This window comes from Pimephales promelas, chromosome 13, assembly GCF_988280905.1.
Source record: "Pimephales promelas chromosome 13, fPimPro1.hap1.1, whole genome shotgun sequence".
In the NCBI taxonomy this organism is placed as follows: domain Eukaryota; kingdom Metazoa; phylum Chordata; class Actinopteri; order Cypriniformes; family Leuciscidae; genus Pimephales; species Pimephales promelas.
The window spans coordinates 9,495,234-9,518,217 of record NC_142781.1 but is presented as its reverse complement, the minus strand read 5'-3'; the positions used below and the strand labels follow the sequence as shown (position 1 = coordinate 9,518,217).

Sequence of the window (22,984 nt, the reverse complement as noted above, 5' to 3'; positions counted from 1 at the left end):
GAAGTGACACCCTCATCCAAAGGCAGGGCGGGGATATGAAGCTCATTTAAATTTAAGGTGGTACACACCAAAACAGCTCTTTTTAAAACGGCCCAAAATATTACATTTTCAAATGGTTATAATAAATTAACTTGTGCTGAAACTTCACAAGTAGATCCTGGTGACACCCGAGACCAATATTACATCTTGTAAAAAGGGGCATAATAGGTGCCCTTTAATTTTTGGTTGATGCATTTTTTTTTTTTTCAAAAGAGCCACAGCATAAAATAATAAGCATATTTTTTAAATTATGTTTCAGTAATAGTAACTTTTTATTAGGTCAATGCACATCTATATACAAACAAATATAGCCTACAACAAACAATACATAAATTGTGCTGGGCTATTACTGTGAAGGGTGTGTGGGAGGGTATGTGTGTTTATACAAGAGAGTGAGTGAAAAACAACGCACATTTTTTATGTTGTCTATGTCTGAGACATCATACATTTTGACATATTTCTGTGTATTTGATTTACACAGATCTTTGTATTTGAGTTAATAATTTTACAAAATGTGCATTAAAAATGACCAAAAACATTAGAAAACATATTTAGATGTACTATTGTAATTGTATTATAAAATGAACGTAATGTTTTTTTTTTTTTGTCATTTATTATTTTTAGTTATTTTAGTCATTTAAGCTAAACTAAACAAAAATGGGAAATGTTTCCTTAATAGCGGGAAAAAAATGTTTAAAGTTTTTCATATATTAACTGTTTATTTACATTGCTTTCTTTTTTATTTATTTATGTATTTAAAATCATTTATTTTCAAGGGAGTCTTGAAATGATTTAAAGAATAAATAAAATAAAAAAATACATAGTATAATATATTTATAATATTATATTTGCTTTTTATTTTCTGTTTATTTATTTATTTATTTTATTTATATTATTTTGATTATTCATCGGTTGTTGAAGTTCTCCACTGTCACGGAAGAGACAGTCTTTGTGTAACCTGTAAACACAGATTGTTCTCTAGTCTAACAGTGGAGTGTCGTAGCACTCATGCTTATAACCTCCCCCTCCCGTCGTCACTTGCAATTTAGTTGGTAATTATGTAAAGTGCTGCTGACTTTCATTTCCAGCAAGCCCCTTTGGAAATGCACATCTCCTCATTACCATTCAAAATGAGCTTTGGAGCGGTTGATATCTCCCCAAAACATCCAGCTGTGTTGTGCAATATTTGTGTGTGTGCGTAGTACACCCACACACACACACACACTTCGACTGGTGTGGAAGACACATGATGTGGATAGTGTCTGCTCAGTTTGCTTTGAGAAAGGCTAGTAGTTGAAAACAGGGGGTTAATACGCTCTTCATTAATGCTTAAGAGCTCCCTCGACACTCAGCAGGTCTGTAGCAGTGTCGGCAGGGAAGCTAGTTTTCTAATATGTGATGAATTGATTCTTATATTTGTGAATTAATGCATGCTAATAGAGTTGCTTGAACGCAACCCTGTTGTTCTCACAGTGCATCGACATGAACAAAGACAAATTAATTGTATGCAAATGATACTGATTTTGCCTTATCTGTAAATAAAAAAGCTTTTCACCATTTAACGTTTCAGAAGTAACTTAATAAAAATATATTCTGTTGTTACAAAAATTGTGCGCTTTCTTTTGCACAACAAAAGAAAACCAGTGTGGTTCAAAACATTACTGAGGTCTTTCAAAATATGTTCAATCCGTAGAAGAAAGTAAGTCATAAAGGTTTGGATCTGAGAGTAAATGATGACAGAATTTCACTTTCTTTGGGTGAACTGTCCCTTAAATGTGCAATGTACAAAAATTTAGAGTATATATTAACAGAAATGCAATATGACATGCATAACTATGTTTTCAGTGGTGTATAAAGAACTTAATAAACCGTAATGTTTTTATTGTCTTAGAATGAGACATTTATATCTACATAGGCACCCCCTTCTATGTAGGTCAACATATTGTGACGTCATGTTTTTACCGTAGCCGAACGCACACAAACATCGCTAGAGAGTGCGTTTCGTCACTACCTTGAAAGAGAAGCAGCAGAAAGCTAGAAGCTAACCATAAACCCTGTGAGCAGTGACTTTTTCCTTGTTAGTGGTGGAAAATATGTAATTGGATTGTTTCATGTAACTTAGTTCTTCTCCCTCGCTGTGTTATGGCTTTGCTATTTGGGGATAAATGTGCGTACGTTCGCGAGACAGCTGATTAGTACTCTTGTCATTGACCGTAAAACAGTAACGTTACAGGAATCACCAACCCGTCGATCGTGGTCGACAAGTCCATCTTGGAAGCATTTTAAGTCGATCGCAGAGAGTTTTCAAAATCAGAGGAAAAAATCTGATTGTGTGTAGTAAATGGTATCTAGGGGATGCGGAGGTGTGCGCTGTTACAATCATGCCAAAGCGCGCACCTTTGGGCTCATGCGGACGCGTCAAGGTTTTACGCTTTAACCAGCTCAGCCACCGTAACAGCTCATATTTAGCCAGCTAAACTTTTACTACCCTGTTAGAAAAAAATGTGTAGCTGCATATTTTCATGTGGTTCTTCTCCCTCGCTGTTTTCTGGGTTTACTATGTGGGGAGAAATGTGCTGATTACTATTATTGTATTATATATTAAGACCCTTGATCCTCACCTGACAATGGCTTTGTAAACTTTATCCATGATGTGGTTTATAATGGACTGTGGTACAGAAACAGTGACAATGTCTCAGACGACGAGATGTTTGTCCCGTTTTAGCCACCGTAGCTTCTTCGAAAGGGAGGGGTGAGCAGTGGGCTGAAACGCGAAGCGCTAGATGTCGCGCACTGCACCTTTAAATTGTATTTTAATATAAATAAATTCTGCAACTGCAAAATAATTAATAAATTGAGCCTAAAGTAATGTTTTAATATTTGTAATGTCATGTCCCAGATAGCAAACTGACATTGAATCAACGTGGAAACGACGTCTCTCATGACATTGAAACAACGTTGATTTTGCTCATCGAATTAACGTTGAACCAACGTCAGACGCGGCATTCTTCAAAGCTAAATGAAAATCGAAAATTGGTTTGCTTTCATAACGTTGAAACAACGCGTTGATTTCATGTTGATTTTCCGTTAGTTTTGAAAGAATGACGCGTCTGACGTTGGTTCAACGTTAATTCGATGAGCAAAACAATGTCGGATCAACGTTGTTTCGATGTCATATTTCCACGTTGATTCAATGTCAGTTTGCTATCTGGGGTTCCTCTCACGTTTTGCTGCCAGCCTGATGGATTAGTTTAACGTGTGCTATCACATATTACATGACAGCTGTACATGTGTGTAACATTATATTCCCCACAACGACTCATGCGTTAAATGCAGACTCCTCCATCATTACACAAAGGCAGTCAGCTCCTCTCTCAGCCAAAGGCCCTTTTTTCTTTCTTCACCTCTAAAACTCCAGGCAGGTATTTCATGGCTGGTTGCTTTTTTAAAGCCATTTTCCCTGAATCTCCTCTCAGCTCTGTGCTGTGGCGTTTTGTCCGGTTATGTGAATGGAAATGGGAGACTTTGTTAGAAACGTTCCTTGCGTGTGTGAGGAGCGCCTCTGTGGTCAGAGAAGGAACTGATAGATAGAGCAGACGGCAGAAAAACAAACTACTGTGTGGATTGTGGTGACAGTGTTGCAATGAGATCTTAATCAGATCTTTTTTTGTACTGTAGGAAGGAAGGAATATGTAGAAAAGAGGGTGTTATACACTGTATTTATTATACTACAGCCCTAGTAAATGTAGATTGGTGGGGTTGGTGTGTGTCTGTGTATGTGCGTGTTAAGGTGGTTAAAAAGATTTGTACGGATTACAAGGATAAGAATCAAGGCATGAGAATAAATATTTTTACTCATGTCATTAAATAATGTATGCATATGTAAGAGAATTCCCAAAATGTATTTTATAATATGCTGTTTCGTTCAAATAAATAAATAATAAACAAGAAATATAGCTGCAAATCATTGGACCAGTGTGCATTGCTTATCACGGAGCGCCGGTCAGAGGATACATATTTAATTTCATAGCAAGGAGTGCTTCTAGGGTGAAAATGCACTCAGGAAAGCATTAGTCTGCAGGTTGCCGATTATAATGTGAAGCCAACGTTACCGCTAATGCTCACTGTTAGCCTGATTAGCAGGAGAGCCACATTAACAAGAATGACAAATGTTTAGCTTATCAACTGATTAGCATGCTAAGCTAACATCGCATAAGACAACAAACACAAACCTGGTTGGTTTCAGAAAGGAGTTTCTCTGTAGTGGTAGCAAATATCAAAATATGTTTGGTAATTTGGATACAATTGGACAACATTTGTAGGAGTATAAGCAACAAAGCTGTTCGTTATATACTTCAAAATGGTAGACAAGCAAAACTATGGAAAATAAAAAAGCGATGTTGTTGGAAACCAAAGAACGCAACGACATTAACAAAAAACAGTCAAAATGCTGGTCTTGGTGAGTATTCACGTATGTTTTAAGTTAACTTAAACAGTTGAAAAAGAAACGCATGTGTAACAGTGTAATGGATCTGTGTACCTGCTGCCAAATTATGAGCTCATATTAAAAACAATCTATATGCCATTTTTCCCCATGGTATTAATGCCAAAAATAATGGCATGCAATCTGAAAAAATGCCATAACCCATAGGTGGCGCTGTCACCAGAATAGCCAGGGTAAATAAAAGAATATATATATATATATATATATATATATATATATATATATATATATATATATATATACTGTATATTCAGCACTTTTATGTTATTATTTTCATTATTTATTTATTTATTTTTTTCATGACAATTTTCCACCCACTTTTGATCCTTAAAATGAACCAAAAAAGTTGTGTTACATGACTTTTACAATCTATGGCTGAAATTTACTCTGGCACATTTTCATTACAAACTCTTTTTCAAATAGGCACTAAATGTGCCGCCATTTATAAATGATATCACTTGTTACAAAAATGTGTAAAGGCCTTTTCACACAATTTCTGATGTGACCAAATAAAACTAAACAGATTCATAAGGATTTTTTCATATGTAAACTTTTGTACTGTAAGTTGGTGTGAACAACAAATCATTAAAGTTTGATATTTTGAACTCGTGTGAAAGACTTCATAGAAACGCATTGTTTTGTTTAAATCACTGAACACATTTGAATTGACGTGGCATGAATAAAGTCCAGTTAAAGTACTCTTTATTGTGTGTGTCTGTTTTCTCCACAGAGGCGTCTATCCTAAGCTACGATGGCAGCATGTATATGAAGGTGGTGATGCCGACGGTAATACACACAGAAGCAGAGGACGTGTCCCTGCGGTTCATGTCCCAGCGTGCCTTTGGCCTGTTGATGGCTGCCACATCACGTGAGTCCGCAGACACACTGCGACTTGAGCTGGACAGCGGCCGTGTCAGACTCACCGTCAATTTAGGTATTGTATTCTGCTATATTTGACATTCTCTCTCTCTACCATTCTCTCTTCCTCGATCGTCCGTTATTTATTATATTTGCAAGTTACTGGATGTTATCATCTCTCTTACACTAAAACTAAACTGTTGTTGTTTTGTTGATCTGCATGGATTGCTCCAGTTTGTTTTTCGTTCTCTTGCTTTGTCTGCGGGTGATGTGGACCGACGAGCTCTCGCATCACTATCTCACGTAACCTCTGACCTCATGAGCGAAGCAACACATCTGCGCCAGTCATTCTCATACACATGCTCATTGATTTACTCGCATTGGAGAAACAATGGTTTAAAAATGTGCATTAATTCTATTATTTAAAATCTAATGAAATGAAAGCAGCATTTATATTAGGGCTGGGTGATGCATCTATCTATCTATCTATCTATCTATCTATCTATCTATCTATCTGTCTGTCTGTCTGTCTGTCTGTCTGTCTGTCTGTCTGTCTGAAATCATCTATCTGTCTGTCTGTCTATGTATCTGTTTATCTATCTATCTATCTATCTATCTATCTATCTATCTATCTATCTATCTATCTATCTATCTATCTATCTATCTATCTATCTATCTATCTATCTGTCTGTCTGTCTTAATTTGTCTGTCTGTCTATCTATCTATCTATCTATCTATCTATCTATCTATCTATCTATCTATCTATCTATCTATCTATCTATCTATCTATCTATCTATCTATCTATCTATCTATCTATCTATCTATCTATCTATCTATCTATCTATCTATCTATCTATCTATCTATCCATCCATCCATCCATCCATCCATCCATCCATCCATCCATCCATCCATCCATCCATCCATCCATCCATCCATCCATCCATCCATCCATCCATCCATCCATCCATCCATCCATCCATCCATCCATCCATCCATCCATCTATCTGCCTACCTACCTGTGTGTCTATATGTCTGTTTGTCTGTCTATCTATTTATCTGTCTGTCACAAAAGTTGGTGATTTTTTTTTATCTTTTAAAAAGTTGTTTTTCATGTTTCATGTTGTTTTTACAAAAGAATTGTAATCACTTTAATTTAAAGACTTCAATACGACAATACGTAGTAATAAACAACAACATATACCTATATGCATTGGTGTCACATGATATACATAAAAGATTTATCAAAATGTTCTTTGTAAACTTTTTTGACACAAGGAGTGGATGTGAAACTGGCCTACTGGCACAGACAAGAAACTAAATGGCCAAAAAAAAAAAAACATGCTAAAGTCATAGTGGTATACTCATATGCATACATATAAAATATATCACCCAGCCCTAAATGATATGCTGTGGACAGGTCTCTTGTGATACTTCTTCAGAATTTATGTCTGCTGTTTTTCTTATGGTAAGGTGGTTAACATCAGTACATCTGCACATCTGTACAATTTTTGTCACGTTATCAGGAAAATATGTATCCATCCCCATCCCTCGCTCTTACCGGCATTTACATGACCTTGTTTAAAGATGGTACTCACCCCTTCAACGGCCTTTAGCCTGCGGCCCTGTAAGCAAACAGCCCGAGACCAGAGCATCCAGCACACCTGCAGCTCGTGGCCACAACACACACACACACACAGTCATTTCTACTAACATCCACCCATATGCACACCATGTCCAGTCCATATCTTAAATATATTGCATTTGCAGCATCCAAATTAATAATAGTAATTTCAGTCAATTAAATTAGTTTCAGTGCTACATTTTTTCATTTTCCATTCATACACTAACTGTAAATAACAACCAGAGCATTCAGTATCCATTGCACTAGTTCAGTATATTGTCCTAATTGAGATGACTGTCTTTTTTTTGTTTTTTTAAATATGAAGAACATGCTACAAGTGTGTGTGGTGCTGGTGCTTTTTGGACCGAGGCTGTTTGCTCCCACTTTTCTGTTGCGGTTGACGGCACATGACAAAAATGGCCATATGGATTCCAGCCCGGATAAAATTATCATAAAAAAACCTGCAGTTCTCTGTATAATTGTTCTTACAGTTGGTGACCAGTAATTTGGAAGATAATTAACAAAGAATACTAGGGTTGATGAATCCATTTGGCTTAAAGCAGGCAGCCATTTTAAGTGGATTGCTACAATATACATTGTCTGGATGCTCAGAATGAGAGACAAAAAGAACAATATTTAGATACAGACATAAAGATGTCTTAAGAATGTTTACTTATAATTTTCTCTACATGTTAAGCTACATGGTTATAATAACACAATAATACACATTTAACATAGATACCTTGGATCAAATTGTCAAAACGAGTTCTATCAGACAACATTGTCCAGCATGCTCATACAGCTGCTGGAAAAGAGTCCCGAATGGCGGCCGCTTCATGTGCTCGTCCCCAGAAGGTGGTGTTTCTGTTGTTGGATGTCTGCAGCTGTATCCTTGAAGGACGCGATTTCATCTGTCACTTGTTCTTCCCCATCTAGACTGTGGCAGGATAAACTGTAACACCAGTAAGTCTTTATTCAGTTTGTTCTACTCATTTCTTAACCTGTTGGATTTTTTTTTTAGATGAATGCTGTGAGAAACTCAGTCCTTAGCTAATGAAATGATGTGCTGTTTATTTTCCATACTGTCAAAAGCAAATTTTGTTTTAAACATTGTTGCTAACCTACAATACCAGTTAAAAGTTTGGACTCAATCATATCCATTCTTTAGTATAAACTGGCCATATTTTAGATTAATAGTTAAGTCATCAAAGCTATGATATAACACAAATAGAAGTATGGCATGTAAGTGTTAAATAAATCAAAATCTGAAAAATATCTTATTTGAATTTCTCAAGTTAACACTATTTGCCCAGAATAGCTTCATGAGGTATAACTTTTTTGAAATGAAATGTTAAATTTGAGTTTTAGTGTCTTAAGCTGTGTCCGAAACCGCTCTCTATCCACTATATATGCACGTGCACTACATCAGTTGTCCAACATTTAGTAGTGGTGTCCGAATAACTTTATTACCTATGTTTATACCCATAATGCACTCTGATTTACCACTCTCTGATACCCATAATGCACTCTGATTTCCCACTCATTTATGATGCACTCTGATGCCCCACACGCTGAAGCACTATTTCCCAAAATCCAACGTGGAGAGAGAGCGGAAGCGAGCGAGTTTGAACCAGCGAGAACATTTATTCTACACTGGTTTTAGTTTTTAGCTTTTTTAGTAATGATTACTAGCCTGGATAACGCCAGACCACGTATCATTGAGAATGAGACATGGTCTGGAAACCACATGTTCATTTTCTCGTATTTGAGGCGTGGTTTACGAATGCCCACAGCCGAATGTCTATCAAATGCACCTGTACGTAGCTCATAGCCAATCGGTTTAATGATACCAGATGATGTATGTAGAGCGACAGAAAATTAGACGATGAAGACGACGATGGGTCAGAGATTTATGTATACACAAAACGTGTTTGTCAAGGATACTTCCTTGGCAGGACGGGTCCTTCCAAGTCATTTCCTTCAGAGGCTAGATGAGGCTCTTCTTTAGAAGCTGCACGCTTGACAGTCTTTATTTTGTCTTGTCACCCTCATAGAAATAAATAAATAAAAGTAAGGGATAATGTATAGCGAGACGGTTCTTATAGTGAATACAACCCCGCGAACTCTAACTCAAAGCGCAGGGGTCTTGAATCAGTCAGAAGGGGTTGTCTTCGCTGTAACAACCGCCTCGCTATACATTTTCCCACTTATAATATGGCTACCTACCAAATAAATCAATAATTTGACACAAAATATTGATTTAAAAAGGAGTTTATTAATTTAAAAACGGTTATATTACTGGAGTGAACAACTGCGTCCATAGCAACACGATCTAGCTGTTAAAACATATGAAATGGTAAAATGTGTGATCAACAAAAAAGGCTAACGTTATATGAAGTAAAAATTAAGACAGTGAATCACCAGTAAAAGGGAACAGCTTTAAATCCCCCCTCTGCAAATCAGTTGAGCTGATATGTTTAATATCAAACATTAGGCTGTATCATTAGGCGTCCACTGCCATCGTCTATAGATATAAACAGACTGTTTCGGTGTGTCGCGAATACGTCATCATCGTCTTGTCTTGTACTCCCTCCCCGTTCTGTGATTGGTTCCCTATTTCAGGGGAAAATTTGGTTCATGGATGCTAGCAGCATGAATAAAATCGTGCTGCGGCAAGGGAGCATGGGGAAACCCAGGTTATATTATTACTTCATTAAAACATTAAAATATAGAGCAACAATATTATATAAAAACATTTTAAAATGAAAGGAAATTACATAAAAAAGTACAAATTTTGTTTTTATATTATTTATTTATTATTAAAAGTTTAATGCATTTGACAAACAGTAATAAATACATAACGTTATGTACATGTGTTAATGTGTGTTTATTATTGTTTGCAGATATTAATAGTATCTATTGATTATGAACACAAATTAAGCATGACAAACAGCCTAAGCTTTTAAATCAAAGGGTTTTTAAGTATATGAGAAAGCTAAATTAATAAAGTCCAAACTTTTGATTGGTAGTGTACATCCTTGTCTATGTTTTATATGCTGATAAAATGTTAATAATTAAGCTTTTTTTGAATGATGAAGTTTAAAAAAAATGTAATGCTCTTCTGTAAAAATATAACTGCTCTTACTCATCTAAAAGTCTTCCGTTCCTCATCTCATTCTTTAACAGAGATTTGTGAGGTTGTTCAACAGCACTTTATGAACACTTATTTTTCCCTCAATTTATTTATTTATTTTTCCTGCTGTGACAGTGGAGACATATGTCTGGACTCAGAAGTAAAATCCCATTCATTTTCTCCAGAAATCAAATGAGTTTAATTAAATTAATGCATACCTATCATAAGCTCTGAGGTTTTGTATGTTTTTTTTTCTTATTTTATTTTATCTTCAACAACCCAACAATAAATGTTAACAAAAAAAAAAAAAAAAATGTGTCTTAGCTAAGCATTGCAAAATACATTATCAAGTTACTATTTGTATGCCCTTAATCAAACATTTATTGTCAATAAAAGTGATTACATTACTTACATTGGTAACACTACAATAAGGTTTCATTAGTTAACATTATTACACGGCTCTGTGGAATACTTGATTCTGATTGGTTAATCGCACCATCCAATGGTAAAATATTCCCAAATAGTGCAACAACCGCTCAAAACAGATAACGCAGGCTCATCCGGGTCACTGAAGTCAGCAGTGCTATACACCTGCTAGGAACGGGTTGCCTTCATGGAAGTTTTGTAATAGGTGAGCTAATAAAATATTAAAACTCAGTCGGAATTAATATTTTGTGTACAGATATTTAATTATGCCATCCAGTATCGTGGACTCGCTCTCTCTCGTTTCATACAAACGCAGATTCTGCCATTTTGTGTCTATTTAGTTGGATTATGAGATACAAACAGGTCCGATTTTAAAACAGTTTAATCTGAAATCAATATATGAAGAGTTCAGATGCAAAAGCCTCTAAATACCATTTGAAATTTTCTTCTTCAATGATGATTTTTATCAAACTTGTATATTTAAGTTCAGTAATTTCACTTAAATAACAATTAATAGGTAATTATCATTGCCATTTAAGTGAAATTACTGAACTTAAGTATACAAGTTTGATAAAAAATCATCATTAAAGAAGAAAATTTCAAATGGCATTTAGAGGCTTTTGCATCTGAACTCTTCATATCTTATCCCCATAATTATTTATTTGGTGATATGCTATGTAATAAGTGGTATGAATGACTGTATACCATATCTCTTAAATGTCTGTGTAGTTTGAGCTTGCTGCTGAAACTGCTCTCTCTCTGCGGGAGCTTTGCTTTTAAAGTGCTAATTAAATACTTAGACTCGGATCAATATATCGTGTCTAATTATTTACTTATGTGGCAAGTAGCCATGTAATAAGCAGGATAACGTACAGTACATTCCCCAGCCCTCATCACCCTGTCGGGGGTTATTTTGAGAGAACAACCGGCTGGATGTACATTATCCCTTACTTAGCTAACTACATTTGTTAACACGAACTGCACTTCTGCAACATCAATATTAATCTTTGTTGATGATAATTATTTAATTGTTAAATATTTACTAATACATTATTAAATTCAAAAGTTGTATTTGTTAACATTAGTTAATGCACTGTTAACTAACATGACCAACAAAGATTTCTTGTTTGTTAATACATTAACTAATGTTAACTAATGAACTTACTGTAAAGTGTTACCACATTTTTATTAATTATTATTCTTTTTTATTATGTATTTTTGTATTTTGCTCTAATCAAATATTGTAAAATTTCAGGTTTTAAAGTGTTTTGCTTGGTTCATGACACTACACTACAGATGTTTTATTTATTTTTTAAATCGATAGAGAACATTTGAAAAATGTGTCTAGAATCAAGGCAGCTATACATCTGCTGTCACTAAGTCACTCGACTAAATAACAGTTCGATAGTTTGTCAATCATAATAGTCCTCAAGGGGGCGCTCGTGGCCGCAGAGCACCGCATCTTCCATTGAGTCGCATTCAAATCTCAGGTCTCATTGAAGACATTTATACACTATTAAGTATAATTGTTGTTATAATGAAGGGAAAAGACTTGTGTGTCTCGAAATGATGGAGAGAAAAACAAATGTATGTTAAATTTAAAGTAATTTACTATAAAGTAATCTTAATGTGGTTTTATTTAATTACCGTCATTGCTCAAGAGTTATATCACCATCAACCTTAAATTATCTTAACTAACTATAAAAGTTCCAAACTTGTGTAGATGTGTATAAAGACACAGGGCAGGTCATTTAGAGCTTGTTTCAGTTAAAGGGTGTTGTTTATTAAGCATATTCTCCAATTAAAAGCACAGTGGCTGGAAAGAAAGTGGTAATACAGTGCTGATTTACTTATGCAATTTTAATTCTACAGTGCATTTAGAGGGGCACTTTGCCTCGATAATTTGAAGTATAAAAACTCAATATATTTGAGCAGCTTATGTTAATGTTAGCATTGCAAATAAATCTGTACAACAATCGGTGCTTTGGACTAATTCTACTTGTTCTTTATTAGTATGTTTGTATGAGTGCACTTTAAAACATAAATGCCTACAACTATGTATGAGTGGATTAGCATATACATTAGCACATACAGGGCACTTAGCACCACAAATTACTAGCATAGTAGTATACTTAAAGGGATAGTTAACCCAAAAATGAAAAGTACCCCCTAATTTACTCACCCTCAAGCCATCCTAGGTGTATACGACTTTCTTTCAGCCAAACACAATCCGAGTTATCCTGGCTCTTCCAAGCTTTATAATGGCAGTGAATGATACCATTATTTTGAAGCCCAAAAAAGTGCATCCATCCATCATAAAAGTAATCCATATGACTCCAGGGGGTTAAGACCTTCTGAAGCAAAGCATGTGTTTTTGTAAATAAAATATTCATAATTATAACTTTATAAACTGTAATAACAATCTTAGGTGAGAGTAATCAAGTCTTGTGGTTCAAACAAATAATGCTGGGCAACAAACTCAAGCGTAATTACATCCAATCCAGTGATTTATAAAGTTATAAATGTTGATATTTGTCTTGCAAAAATGCATCTCTGCACTTCAGAAGGCCTTTATTAACCCTGAAGTCATATGGATTACTCTTATGATGGATGGATGCACTTTTGGATTTATTTATTTATTTTATTTTTTTTACCATGCACTCCCATTATAAATCTTGGAAGAGCCATGATATTTTTTTTTTTAAATAAAACTCTGATTCTGTTTGGCTTACTTGGGGGTGAGTAAATTAGAACATAATAAAATAAAATTTGAGGGTGAACCAACCCTTTTATCATTTTTGCAGAAAGGATATGCTTTTCCACACATACCTCAGCCATACTTTGGTTTTGTTTCACGCTTTGGCCTTTTTCTGAGTAACAGCAGTTGATTTTATACTTATCTCTGAATTATTGACTCTCTCAATGTACCTCAATTAAAATATTTTTGTGGTCTATCATCTTTATGACAGAAGTCTGAAAATACATACCAAAAGATTATTATTATTTTTTTTCTCACATACGAGTGTGTGACCTTTACACATGGCATGATTTATTACAATGGTGAGAAGCCAGAAATGTGATTTGCAACGCTAGTGTGTGTAAACACTAACTGACACACATCATTCTCAGGTAAAGGACCAGAGACATTGTACGCTGGCCAGAAAGTGAACGACAATGATTGGCACTCGGTCAGAGTGATGCGGCGTGGTAAAAACTTCAAACTCATGGTGGATGATGATGTGGCAGAAGGTACGAATGCAGTATAAGCATCTGCCCCCTATACAATGCATTAGTCCAACACTTACTAATCGCTTCACCAAGACCTCCTACTCTTCTTTCACAGGTCAGATGAATGGTGACCACACTCGGCTGGAGTTCAGTAACATTGAGACCGGGATTCTGACAGAACGGCGCTTTGCCTCCACGGCTCCATCCAACTTCATCGGTCACCTGCAAGGCCTGAAGTTCAACGGCCTTTTCTACATCGACATGTGCAAGAACGGGGACATCGAATTCTGTGAGCTAAATGCTCGTTTCGGCATGCGCTCCATCGTGGCCGATCCTGTTACCTTCAAGACCAAAGGAAGCTATCTGGGTCTTGCTACGCTCCAGGCATATAACACCATGCACCTGTTCTTTCAGTTCAAAACCACCTCGGGTGACGGATTCATCCTCTTCAACAGTGGAGACGGGAATGATTTTATTGCCGTAGAGCTTGTCAAAGGGTGAGTGGAAAAGAGGAGGGTTCAAAGTATCAGTTTCCAGGTTTTACCAAATTTTTTTAGGTTGAAAGGTAAGGCTGGGAATCGATCCCATGAAGAATCCATTGTGAGGAGTCGGCCGTGACGTGGCTAAAAGTGTGTTCATTTTTAGAATGCAGGGGACTTATTCACAAAACATCTTAAGACTAACTGTGCGTTCACACCGCCGCCTACTTGAGCGTCAAAGAAGCTCTGGCCACCCTGTCAAGGACGCTTGTCTAAAAGTACAGGGAAGCTTGTTGACGCTTTGGATGCTTTGAACGCTCTGACGTTGCAGGGAGAATAGAAGTGTCACAACATGAAATGTAATAAACAGAAGAAAAAAAAACAAGCAATACATTGAAGAAACCTTTTTTAATGACAGCATTTTTAGAACCTTTTTGGTCACCTTTGGTTGGAAAAAAAATAGTTAGCTATTATTATTATTATTATTATTATTTGCGGTGAAATCAGTGTCACCGTGAGCAAATCAATTGCATTCCCGCTTTAAAACGAGCATTCGTAAATATTTCAAATAAAAGTTGCGCCCATGCGGTCCCTTCAAGCAAACAACATCATATCATAAATGATACAAAACCAGTCGGAAACACAGCAATGGCGATGATTAGCTTCTCTTCCATTTTCTCTGAGCTAATGTTTTGGTAGGAACAAAAGTTTACATTCATGTTTCTCTGGAATCAGCCAGCGTGAAGGACGTCTATATTCCGATTGGTTGCTGGCGTTTTGCCGCTGCTTGCCGCTGAACCGCGTCACAGCTCATTACCATAAAGTTGAGCTTCTTTCAACTTTCTGATTGACGCTCAAAATGCTCAAAACGCCCAAAATGCGACGCCGATGGATTTGACGCTCCTGGCAGCTGAGAGAAGCCAGCTTCCATTGAAAATGAATGACTTCCGGCCGCTTTGGAAGCTCAAGTCGGCGGCGGTGTGAACGTACAGTAAAAGTAGCTCCTAACTTACCGGTTTAGGAGACACTCTTAAACATAATGGGCTTGTCAGTCCTACTTTTAGGACTCCTAAAAGTTTGTTCTAAGATTATTTCACAAAGAATTTTAGTGCTAAAACCAGCTCCTATTAGCCTGGTTAAAACCAGACCATTCTCAGTTGTAACTGAGTTATGGTCTGGCAAAGCGTCATAGACAAATAATTTCCAGAGGGGCGTCACCAACGGACGTCGCGTGTAGACCTAAAACCAATCAGAGCGATGAAGGTGATGACGTATGCAGAGCGGCGGCCGGCAGAGAAACATCTTAGAGTGTTGTTCTTTGCTCGGTTTTTAACAAAAAGGAAACGCTCAAATTGCTTAAAACAGACGCGATAGCTGATTCGAACGAGTGATGTTCGACGGTGGCATCCATCTTTGTAATGTAGGCTATAAAATCTGCTTCAAAATCCGAGCGCTGTCGTCATCGTGTAAAGCCCGCCCCAACGTTTCTGATTGGTGCCGTGATTGGAAATGGGCTTGATTGAGCTCTTTGCCAGACTAACTTTCAGAGCAAATCTAAATTTGCCGGGAGTTGTCTGGGTTTTCCCAGGCTAAGCTCCTATATCTGTAAAAAGTTAAGGTTAGTTTAGTTAAGAGGACTAAGTCACTAAATCACAAACAATCCTAAAATGGCTGTTGCTGGCAATCCGCTTTAGCAATCTGCCCAAATACACTGAACACCATTGAGGCAATATGCTATAGGCCTTGTGTGCTGAGCCTTTTCTTCATAATAATAATATTAATAATGGATTTATTTATAACGTCGGCCTTGCGAGTAGCCGCCACTGAACCACTAAGCTTCTGTTCAATTCCAGGAAGTTATTCTGCATCCAGATTCTAATCTCTTCTAGATTAAATGCATTACATATTTTGATTTATAGATTTTAATCTGCCCTGACATAAATTAAATGTTCATTTATGTACAGGCAATATGCATTGAATGATGAAGAATAAAGTTTGGCCCGATAGCCTTGGGGGCAGCTCTGGTGACCCGAGTTTCCCAATCCCATCCTCTCTTACTCTCTTCCACTTTGCTTCCTGTCTACTCACTGTCCTGTCATAATAAAAAGGCAAAAACGCCCAAAATAAATCTTTAATAAATAAATAAGAAAATAATCTCATATTACCTGTAGCAGTTTATGATTGAACAGTAAAAGAATAAAATAAGCATATTTTGATGGGATCGAGGACCCAAACCCAGAGCTCTCCCCCTTTTCCCCCGGCTGGGAATAGGAATTATCAGTGGAAATAACAAGTGTTCATTGAACACGGCCCCAGATTATTAAACTACTACACAGCCCAGAAGACCTCGAATAGCTAAAATTGGAGGAATTGATTCATTCCAATGATGCATATCTTCTGAATATGTCCCCTGAAATGATTTGTTCATGCTCACTGACTGATTCATTCATTGAGTCTTGCTGTAATATATGTCATTACATAAGTAGGAGGAAAAGCTAGGAGTTGGGTATTTTGTTTCAGCTTAGTGACACAAATCTTTTAAATCTGTCCACCAAACAGATTTGCTCAGCAAGTGGCTTCCGGTGAGAGAGAGAAATGATAATACCGATGACCAAAACACCACATCAGCAATGATTTAAAACAGATTTAAAAAAGATTGATCAACATGAAATGAGAGTTAAGTGAACAAAAGACCAATATGCAATGTTAAATTACAGAGGATTTCACCTTAGCTTCCAACCTTGTAATATAAAAAGATGTTTAATTGAAAGTCGAAAATTGACTTGATTAATATGGATGAAAAAAAAAACTGACAACCAAATGTTCTGGAATCAGCCAACCCTATTAAGCTCTACTTTCAGCATAAATAATGGCACATGATCTCTGTAAATGACAGCATTTGTTGTCTGTTACTAATACCAAATAGGTTTAAAAGGTATATAAAATGTAATTCATTAGACCAAGTTGTAATATGGAAAGTAAAAAAGTAAAACTTGCTTAAATAGTCTTCATAAAATCAAAAAGTTTTAGTTTACTATCCGGAACAAGATAAATCAAAACAACAGGAACTAAAACCAACACAGTACATCCACAGAAGGACAACACCTGTGGCCTGTTGCCGGTTTCAGTTGCTTCCCCCAGGTAAATTTGACATTAGTTTGAGCAAAATTTGTTTTTTCGGGCTCAAGAAGGTGGATTGGTTTTTAGCGGGTTTAATCGCTATAACTTGCAGTACATGGCTAACCTGCTCCGGAGCAGCTTTAATTCTGGGTTTGAGACCAATCAGTACAGTACATTGACCTGGACCTTCAGTGCACATGTATTTGATGTAATAAAGCCACTCCCCCTGTATATCTCGCAATTTAGAGTGAAACAATTTTAGAGGCAGATTTGCCCATGTGAATTGGTCAACTAAGACAAAGAACACGAGAAACACTGTATACTCCCATATTTCTACACAAGATAACAAGGGGCTGATGAGGGAAACGACTGAGCCTGGGTTCTTCCAAATTTTCTTTTCTCCATTCTGTCACCTGATTGGAGTCACTGGTGTTCGTGTTCCTTAAAGCTCGCCTCTGGCTTGCTTAGTTGGGGACGCTGAATTATAAAATATCAACAAGAAAAACTACAAAGGATGATAAAAGTCCACACAAGACAGGGAAACACAGGCTGGGATCGTGACATGAATGTTTAGCCTTGTCCATCTAAATGCTTGATCCTCTTGGTCTGTGGCCTGTCCTGTAGTAGAGTATAAAATCTCTGCCTTTACTCTTATAGAGAAGTCTCTCGGTTGATAATCTGAGTTTGCTTCAGTGTGTAGTTAGGATGAGTGTTTTTCAGTGAAGTGCACTTGGATGGATTTGGGACGTGGAGCTCAGTGTGTGTGTGTGTTTATCAGGTATATCCACTATGTGTTTGACCTTGGAAACGGACCGAGTCTTCTGAAGGGAAACAGCGACAGTCCTCTTAACGACAACCAGTGGCACAATGTGGTGATCACTCGCGACGCCAGCAACACGCACACGTTAAAGGTGGACGCCAAGTCTGTCAGCCAGGTGGTCAACGGAGCCAAAAATCTGGACCTGAAAGGTCAGCTTGGCCTTTTTATGACATTTTTGATTGTACGTTTGACATTTTAAAATATCAAAACACGTATTTGAGTTGTCTTGTTCCACTCGTTTGCAGGTGATCTGTTTGTGGCCGGTCTGGGGCCCAACATGTATCAGATCCTGCCGAAGCTGGTGGTGTCTCGCGAGGGTTTCCAGGGCTGCTTAGCTTCCATGGATCTCAACGGCCGTCTGCCAGACCTCATCAATGACGCTCTGTTCCGCAGCGGGCAGATCGAACGCGGCTGTGAAGGTATATGTGACTCATCACACCTCATTGTGACACATTAATGTTTAAACCATTCAATTCAAACCTGATTTAACCTCTACACATCTTCTGTCTTTCTAAATCGTATATATATTGGTGTTGTATTGAACTCTTGTTTTGCTGATATGTTGAGAGCTTCTGTAACCACTAGATGGCGCCTTAACCAAAGGCCTGTTATCAGTAGTTGCCAGTAATGTATGATGTATCCACAATCTTTTTTTATTACAGATTTGAGTGAGGTACATTTGTTTAACTGTAGAAAATAATTTAAATTCCCTCAGCATTATCCCTGCCTTACTAAAATCAGTATCATGTTACTCTCTCTTTATCCTTCATACATCTTTGCCTCTCTCTCTCGGCTGACCTTCCTCCACTAACCAACCCTTTTTTATGATCCAATTCTTTCTGAATTTTCCTGCTAACACAGTTGGTTTCACCAAAGCTGACCTGCAAGGTAGAGGGTTTGACCTGTTCACCTCATTCATACGCACCTGGCTGAAAGTTGCACTGAGATTTAACATTAATGTTTCTCCACAAAACAAATACTCAGACACCAGAACACGATCGAACACTATCTGTCTGTCTGTCTGTCATGTATCTATCTATCTATCTATCTATCTATCTATCTATCTATCTATCTATCTATCTATCTATCTATCTATCTATCTATCTATCTATCTATCTATCTATCTATCTATCTATCTATCTATCTATCTATCTATCTATCTATCTATCTATCTATCTATTTATCTATCTATCTATCTATCTATCTATCTATCTATCTATCTATCTATCTATCTATCTATCTATCTATCTATCTTCCATCCATCCATCCACCCACCCAACCACCCACCCACCCACCCACCCACCCATCCATCCATCCATCCATCCATCCATCCATCCATCCATCCATCTATCTATCTATCTATCTATCTATCTATCTATCTATCTATCTATCTATCTATCTATCTATCTATCTATCTGTATCTCTATCTATCTGTATCTCTATCTTTCTGTCTGTCGACCTCTCTAGATAGATAGACAGACAGATCTGTATCTCTATCTGTCTGTCTATCTATCTTTCTGTCTATCGACCTGTCTGTCTGTCTATCTATCGGTATGTCTCTCTGTCTGTCGGTCTGTCAATCTGTCTATTTGTATATCTATTTGTTTGTCTGTCTGTCTATCATCTGTCTGTCTATATATCTTTCTCTCCCTCATTTATCCATTGATCTATCCATCGAACTATCATCTTTCTGTATATCTATCTTTATGCATATCTATCTATCTATCTATCTATCTATCTATCTATCTATCTATCTATCTATCTATCTATCTATCTATCTATCTATCTATCTATCTATCTATCTATCTATCTATCTATCTATCTATCTATCTATCTGTATGTCTGTTTATCTATCTATCTATCTATCTATCTATCTATCTATCTATCTATCTATCTATCTATCTATCTATCTATCTATCTATCTATCTATCTATCTATCTATCTATCTATCTATCTATCTATCTATCTATCTATCTATCTGTATGTCTGTCTGTCTGTCTGTCTGTCTGTCTGTCTGTCTGTCTGTCTATCTATCTATCTACCTATCTATCTTTCTATCTGTCTGTCTGTCACATTAAAATTATACAAAGTTGCAGCATTTTCTACAATTTATTTAATCGCTGACCTGTGCAGTAGCTGAGGGGAACTAAGAATAAATCCAAACCCTATAAATATCCTCCTTAAGAAGCTTCCTGCTCAAAGCTTTCCACTGAAGGCACATCAAAATCGAGACATTGTCTAGTGTCCCACTGTTCTACGGCAATTGGCCACAGTTGTCTCCCTTACTGAAACATTTTAATGGATGTTTTGGCAATTACTCATTTATATTGTGTTGAGTGCATCCAAGAGTGGTTCAGTAGGGGAATCATTAGAGGCGGAAACCAGCAAGAGGAAAGAAAGAAATCTTCCATTGCTTTCCCAACTCAATAAAAGCACTTTCAGCCAGAGGGCACTTTCAAACATCCGTACTCAGGGCTTCGCTCTTTGTTTTGAATGCATGTTTTTTTTTTTTTTTTTTTCTGTTTGGTTTCTTTTGTTTGTGATCTGAGCTGCTGGAATTGACATCTCAGTATGGCTTGAATGAATTTGGATAGAGCGTAAATAGAATTGTTTGCATTACTTTAGTAACTGTCTATAAGTGTGGAATGTGAACACATTTTTGAAAAGTGAAATGTGAGTAGGTGTATTCACATCGCATATCACTTTTTTTCTTTTTCTTTTTCTTTTTTTTTTTCTAGCAGTGTTCAGCATTTCTGTTTTTATGTCTTGGAATGGATTTGTCCATTTGATATATGAGATATATCCAAGATATTTGTCACTGCTAAAAAATAAAATAAAAAAAATTGGTGTCTTGTTTTCCAGTGAATATATACATAATCATAAAACAGTATACTTGCTGAATATATCAATACATGCTTCCTGTTAATATATTTTGAGTTAAGTTTATTTTTCTCACTCTTTTTTATATTTTGTTGTTGGTAAAAACATTATATATCATAAGAATTACTGGGGGAAGTGTGGGAACAGTTGAAATATCACATAATGGCAAAGGATTAGCGGATAAATAGAGTAGAATATGCACAGTCAGAGAAAACAAATTTGCAGGAACCTCATTTTTTGTTGTTACTCTCAAACTTGAAACTGCCTCAAACATCGAATTACTCCTCATTAATAGTTAGTAAAGTAGTTGTTACGTTTAGGTATTGGGTAGCCAAAATCCTAGTAATATTCATGCTAATGAGCAACTAGTTAATAGCTAAATAAAATAAAATAAAAATAGCAAGAACTCCATTTGACCATAATTCTGTCAGAGCAGGATCAGGCAAAAAAATAAAAATAAAAATAAGGCAAGACAAAGTGGATCTAATTGCACCACATTAATATACAAAAGCAAGACAATAATCCAACAACATAATTCACAAAAACACTTACAGTACTGCTAACAGTGTGCTAACACAACACAAACAACAACAGATAATCAACTGAATGAACCAATGAACTAAAAAAGAAACAGGTGTGAGTAATCACAAATCATGGTAACCAATGATCAAAATGGAAATGTGACTTGAAAACTTCGCTATTTTTATGCTTATATTAAATCTGATAATCTGATGTAAAATAAAACACCTTAAAATAAAGTGTAATCGGTTTACTGTATCAAACAAAACTTGCCAAGTAAAAAAAGTGCAAATCCCTCTGCTGCCTAAATTAATTTATCTGTTTTTTTGTTTTGTTTTTTTTACAAAAAATTGTATATTTTTACTGGATAAACAAGACCAACATACTGATTTTTTTTTTTTTTTTTTGCTTGTCTGAATGTTCCACCACTACTGCAGCGTGGTTCAGTATTCAGTATACGCAGCGTTCATGCTGACCCGTGAATGACCTTGCATGCATGCTGGTCTTGCTGTGCTGCCTGTGACAGAGTTGCCTGTTGAAATGTGTCATTACTATTGACTCACGCTGTTCCTGTCTCCTCCACGTCAGGGCCCAGCACTACATGCCAGGAGGATTCGTGCGCCAACATGGGTGTGTGCATCCAGCAGTGGGAGAACTTCACCTGCGACTGCTCCATGACCTCGTACTCCGGCACCCAGTGCAACGACCGTGAGTGATCCCTTTACACTTTCCTTCAGCTGGTTGTAGCATCACACGTACAGAGATAAACAGTGTCTGGGGTAAGGGTTCGTTGGCATTGCTTGTTCGTGTTTGTTTGGGTTGGTTTCTCAGAAAGTGCAAGTGCAAGTTTTGCAGCGCCAAACTTTTACATAACATTATAATGAGAACACTTTTGTAATGGCATGTTCTTTGTGCTTCAGTTGCTCGTGTTAATGGGAATTATGCATCTGACTAGACTGGTTAAGTTCACTTTTTTGCAGATGATGGTTTTTGTTATGTTGCCCAAAATCCTGTGATTGGATTTTGCGGATAAAAAGAAGTGGTTGAATGTAATTGGGTCCTAACCATTAAAAAGACCCATTTGACAAGTGCTTTATGTTTATTTTATAGTGAAACAGGAACGTTTAAATATATTCTATTTCGGGTGCACCCATAGTGTGGCTCTTTCAGGTTTTTGATTTTGTGTGTGTGTGTGCTATTAATGATTTTGAAGTTTCTGTGCTATTTAGGGCCAATCCCAATTCTACCCCTTACCCCTTCACTTTCCCCTTCCCCTCCGTTTTGCGCGTCCACGTGAAGGGGTAGGGCTGTCCCAATTCTCTTTTGGTTGGAGGGGGAGGGCTAGGGTGAAGGGC

At 36.8% G+C, this 22,984-nt stretch overlaps 1 protein-coding gene across 24 annotated transcripts in view; it reads left to right on the top strand.

The window, feature by feature from the left end:
* The window catches only part of nrxn3b (neurexin 3b), a 431,860-nt gene that overhangs the window by 160,402 nt on the left and 248,474 nt on the right, over positions 1-22,984 (top strand). For 12 of the 24 annotated variants that reach the window (XR_016145977.1, XM_089118442.1, XM_089118443.1 and 9 more), the window contains 8 exons: positions 5,274-5,477; positions 7,961-7,987; positions 13,713-13,832; positions 13,927-14,308; positions 18,189-18,379; positions 18,476-18,649; positions 19,092-19,118; positions 22,218-22,337. Coding sequence is in view for 22 of the 24 variants with exons in the window: in XM_089118442.1 (XP_088974568.1) it covers positions 5,274-5,477; positions 7,961-7,987; positions 13,713-13,832; positions 13,927-14,308; positions 18,189-18,379; positions 18,476-18,649; positions 19,092-19,118; positions 22,218-22,337 (1,245 nt within the window). In the remaining 2 variants the exon portion in view is untranslated. The remainder of the gene's footprint in view (positions 1-5,273; positions 5,478-7,960; positions 7,988-13,712; positions 13,833-13,926; positions 14,309-18,188; positions 18,380-18,475; positions 18,650-19,091; positions 19,119-22,217; positions 22,338-22,984) is intronic. The other 12 variants (XR_016145978.1, XM_089118444.1, XM_089118445.1 and 9 more) reach the window with 1 other exon arrangement.